At 36.7% G+C, this 4,099-nt stretch overlaps 1 gene segment (V, D, J or C); it reads right to left on the bottom strand.

Moving 5' to 3' along the window:
- Positions 1–2,371: 2,371 nt before the first annotated feature.
- On the bottom strand, positions 2,372–2,873 carry LOC103590383. The segment is given in 2 exon segments: positions 2,372–2,706; positions 2,828–2,873. Coding segments are annotated over 2 exon segments (381 nt in total).
- Between the last annotated feature and the right edge of the window lie 1,226 nt (positions 2,874–4,099).

The raw sequence follows: 4,099 nt of genomic DNA, 5'->3' as shown, positions 1-4,099 counted from the left end.
AAAATACAATTGGGGGGGGGGGGGGGACCAGCACAGGTGAAATTGGCTGGTTGTTCTGTTTCAGAGTCCAAGTTTCCCTTCAATCAGTTGTTAATCATTTTGATTATTACCCTACTGTCTTATTTTACCCACGTCTCTGTGGTCCCGTCTTTCCCACCAAACAGGTATAATTTCATTCAATTTTACTATTTAGTGCTTTCTTTGGACTGTAATGAACTAGAACCTGGAATACAATAAAGCACGTCTTATTATGCCTAACTTAAAATCCAATATGATGATCAAAATTACTTTTCCCTTAACATTAAACTTAAGTGTAGAGTTGAGAGTTTTCTGTCCAGAAATTTTCTAGCCTTAACATATAAATGTGGTGGGCTTACAGCCATGCAGCTACCTATTACAATTCACGGAAGGCACTATATAGGAAATAAAACGAACGGTTATTTCGTTCTTTTCTGAGACTTTTAAATTGAGTTCATAACAAATGAATGGCTAAGTAAGGATGTAATTTCTAATACACATTATTTCTTCTACATATTAGTACTTTATATGACGTGCTAGAAATAATTTTGCCAGAAGATCAATTAGATTTCAACTCTTTTAACTGGGAAGGCTGTCAGGACAAACAAAATTACTCTGATAAAGAATGAGTGATGAATTTAGTTACACACAATAAGGAGGGCAATACCTTATCTTTTTATGATGAAATATATCAAGCATACAGAAATGTAGAGCATATAGTAAATACATGTGTGCCCACCACTAAGCAGTGTCAAATCTTAGATTTTGCTATATTTTCTTTAGCTTTTTCTTTAGAAACAACTCAGGTTCTAATGAAGCCCCTTTCCCTGATTCCATCTCCACCTTCCAAAGGTAATCACCACCCTAACTTTGGTATTTATAATCTCTATGCATGTTTTATACTTCTAGTTCACCTGCATGTCCATACATGATCCCTCAAAAAAAAAAATCACAATAACCACAGGGATTATTTTAGGACTATGAATTTTATTATTTTAGGACTCTTTTTTCTAATTTCTATTTTCCCATTTTTCTGAGTAGTAGTATTCCCATTTCTAGGCAGTTTTGTCAAAAGAATAAAGTGGACAGGAATGCTTGTTTTACAAGGAGTTCCATTGGCAGCTGAGAAGCCAGATGTAGAGTGTGAACTTACAAATACTTAATGCCATTTGAATTAGATTTACAATTAAATGGAGCAGTAGATTACAAACCTATTGTTTCCTCCCACAAGCTTTGGAATGAAGGAAGAGATGTGGTGGTAAAGGCTGAAGGTTTAAATTGAAGTAGGGGAGATGAACGGATGAAATCAAACCTTTAAGAAAATTAAGAAACAGTACAGTTAAAAGGTTCCACTTCGGAAAAAGTCAAGTTACTGATAATTACGGTAATATACTTTGGGTATACTTTCAGAAGACTGCCTCTTCATTTATCAAGTCTTTAGAGGAAACCAGCTAGCTGCATCCTTTAATATATCAGGTCTATTTTATTGGATAGACCATAAAAACTCCTGGGAAGGTGAATGGAAGAGCTGAACATATATCTCATCATAATCTTTTATGTGTTAGTGACTAAAGCATTTTTCTTATTTCCAATATTAAACGCTTGGGAAAACAAGTTAGTGAAAGTGGAACAAAAAGGAAATTTATTAACCTCCATTTTTCAAGGAGTGAATAAAGTTCATTTTCTTCAGAGGGCTCATTTCAGGGATCACAAACCCATATGCCATCAGGGACTGGGCACTTACATTCATTTTACATAATAAAAATTAAAAGTAATTTTGTTGTTTTAAACAAACCTGTAGGCCGAATATTGCCTGTGGGCCACTAACTCATGACCTCTGAAAAATTCTCACTACAATTTTGAGATGTAATTCACATACCATGCACCCCTTTGAAGTGTACTAGTAGGTGGTTTTCAGCATGTTCACAAAGTTGTGCAACCATCATATCTTTTTTTTTTTTTTTTTTTTTTTTTTTTTTTTTTTTTTTCTTTTCCGGCACATTGGTCTCTCTTTATATATAGGACACAGCAATATCTACCAGGCTGACCTGGAACAAGATGTAGGGGTTGGACTTTGTCTGCAAGGATGAGCATAGAGATTATTTTATTGTTTAAGTGGTTTTGCCATGAAATTACTTTGGCCCTGGATGACAAACTATTGGTATCAGGCTCTGTTTTTAATTTCACTAATGAAGAGTTGGGATGAAGAGATGTTAACTATTTGTTCTTCTGCACTGGCCATTTGTATGATTTTTGCATCAACCAGAGAAACTGAGGGATGAACAACCATACTTTGTGCTGAAACCAGAGCGCACAGAGTCAGACACTCAGCAGCCAGGCCTCTTGCTGCTGCTCAGAGTTTGTGCTCAGCTCCCTCTGCAGTTCCTGTCACTGTGTCACTCAGAGCACAGTAGTACATAGCCGAATCTGACTCTTGGACTGAGGCTTTCTTCAAGTGGAAGGAGGTTGTTTCTGTATGGTATGTGGCTTCAAAGCCCTTGTTGCTTCCCTTTTCATTGGCTGTCGTGGCTTTCAGAAGGATCTGTGGACCCTCTCCAGGATATTGGACATACCAGAAAAGAGAAGGGTACCCTGTGGATGTATATGTGCAGTTTATAGTCAGGAACGTTTTTTCTGAAAGGATCACTTGGCCCTTCATCTGGGTCACTGAGTTTCCATGACTTCTTCCTGGGGGGAAAAAAAGAGAAATCTGTATCACCTTGGGCATAAAGATCTTAGATATTATGGTTGAAGATGTGGCTGATGTAATAGAAGAAAGTGTCCAAATTTTAAGAGGTATGTTACTTACCAAGTATTAAGAGTATCACAATCACTAAGGTTGGAGAAGAGCTCATCTTTAGAGTGTCGCCTAAATATTGTTCTTGATCCCTAACATGAAGAAACACTGAAGTCACAGTGAAATGATAAATCTAAACCTACAATTCACACAGGAAATGAGTTTCTGTTAGGAAGCTGCACCCCCTGGTGGACAGCGACCAAACTGGGGTGAATGTTTTCCTGGACTGCTTCCAAACATCAGAAATATGTCTTCATCCCTGACTTGACTTATAAAGCAACTGTCAGTCTTCAGGCAGCCCTTATAAATCTGAAGGACAGCTGTGATAATCTGTAAGGTCTATTTTGTTCGGAGTGCACTACCTAACATGAGAGCTCTTTAGCACAGCATCCCAGGGTATTTCTGTAGCTGAGAAGATATCAATCTTCTTGGACATTTTAAGACGGGCCTTTATATTCTCAAGCACCCATTGTGGTCCAGCTTATAATCCATTGAAATGTCAGAAAAGGGTTTGGGGTTGAAACCAGAGGAAGTAATAAGAAGTCAAGTTATTACTGAGTGATTCTCTTTTTCAGCACTATACCCCAACATGTACAGCAGTGACTGACGTTATTACTATGTGCTCAATAAATATTTGTTAAGTGAAACAAAAATAATGAGTAGACAGTCTTTGATTGAAGAATCACTACTGCTTCAAAGAATATTTCCTCAATTCTAAAATAATATCAGTTGTAAGAAATGCTATCTCTTTAATAAAAGCTTTTCATAAGAAAAAGCCACACACTATCTTATAGTCAAATATTCCAGAATTTCAAAATTATTAAAAAGTGAAAAATATGAATCCTAGACAGAAAAAATACCATAATTAAAGTTACTGAATCCCTACAGAATGACCTGAGATCAATATCTTATTCTCCCACCATTTCAGTTCTCCAATACAAGGAGGCTAGCCCATGTGAATCAGGCAATGAGTACTAACTCTACACTCTAATGGAGGTCTAACCTCAAGGATGCTTTCTACTGTCGTCCATCTACCAAAAATTTTTTTTGCTAAGCTTTACCAAATAATTTTTCCCCAAAGTATGGGAAACACAGTTGTGGATTTGCATCAAAAGACTGGAGCATGACTTCTCTCTTCTTCCTTGGGTTTCAAATTGATAAGAACACAATAGCTGACAGTAGGTCAACTTGTGAGTGACTTAAAATGACAGATTCTGGGATCCCACCACTAACTTCAGGAATTACAATTTCCAAAACTCAGACACAAACAGTTGTATTTTTTTT

Source organism: Galeopterus variegatus, unplaced genomic scaffold (assembly GCF_000696425.1).
Source record: "Galeopterus variegatus unplaced genomic scaffold, G_variegatus-3.0.2 Scaffold809, whole genome shotgun sequence".
NCBI classification, from domain to species: domain Eukaryota; kingdom Metazoa; phylum Chordata; class Mammalia; order Dermoptera; family Cynocephalidae; genus Galeopterus; species Galeopterus variegatus.
The sequence above is the reverse complement of the archived record's forward strand: the minus strand, read 5'-3'. Positions and strand labels throughout refer to the sequence as shown.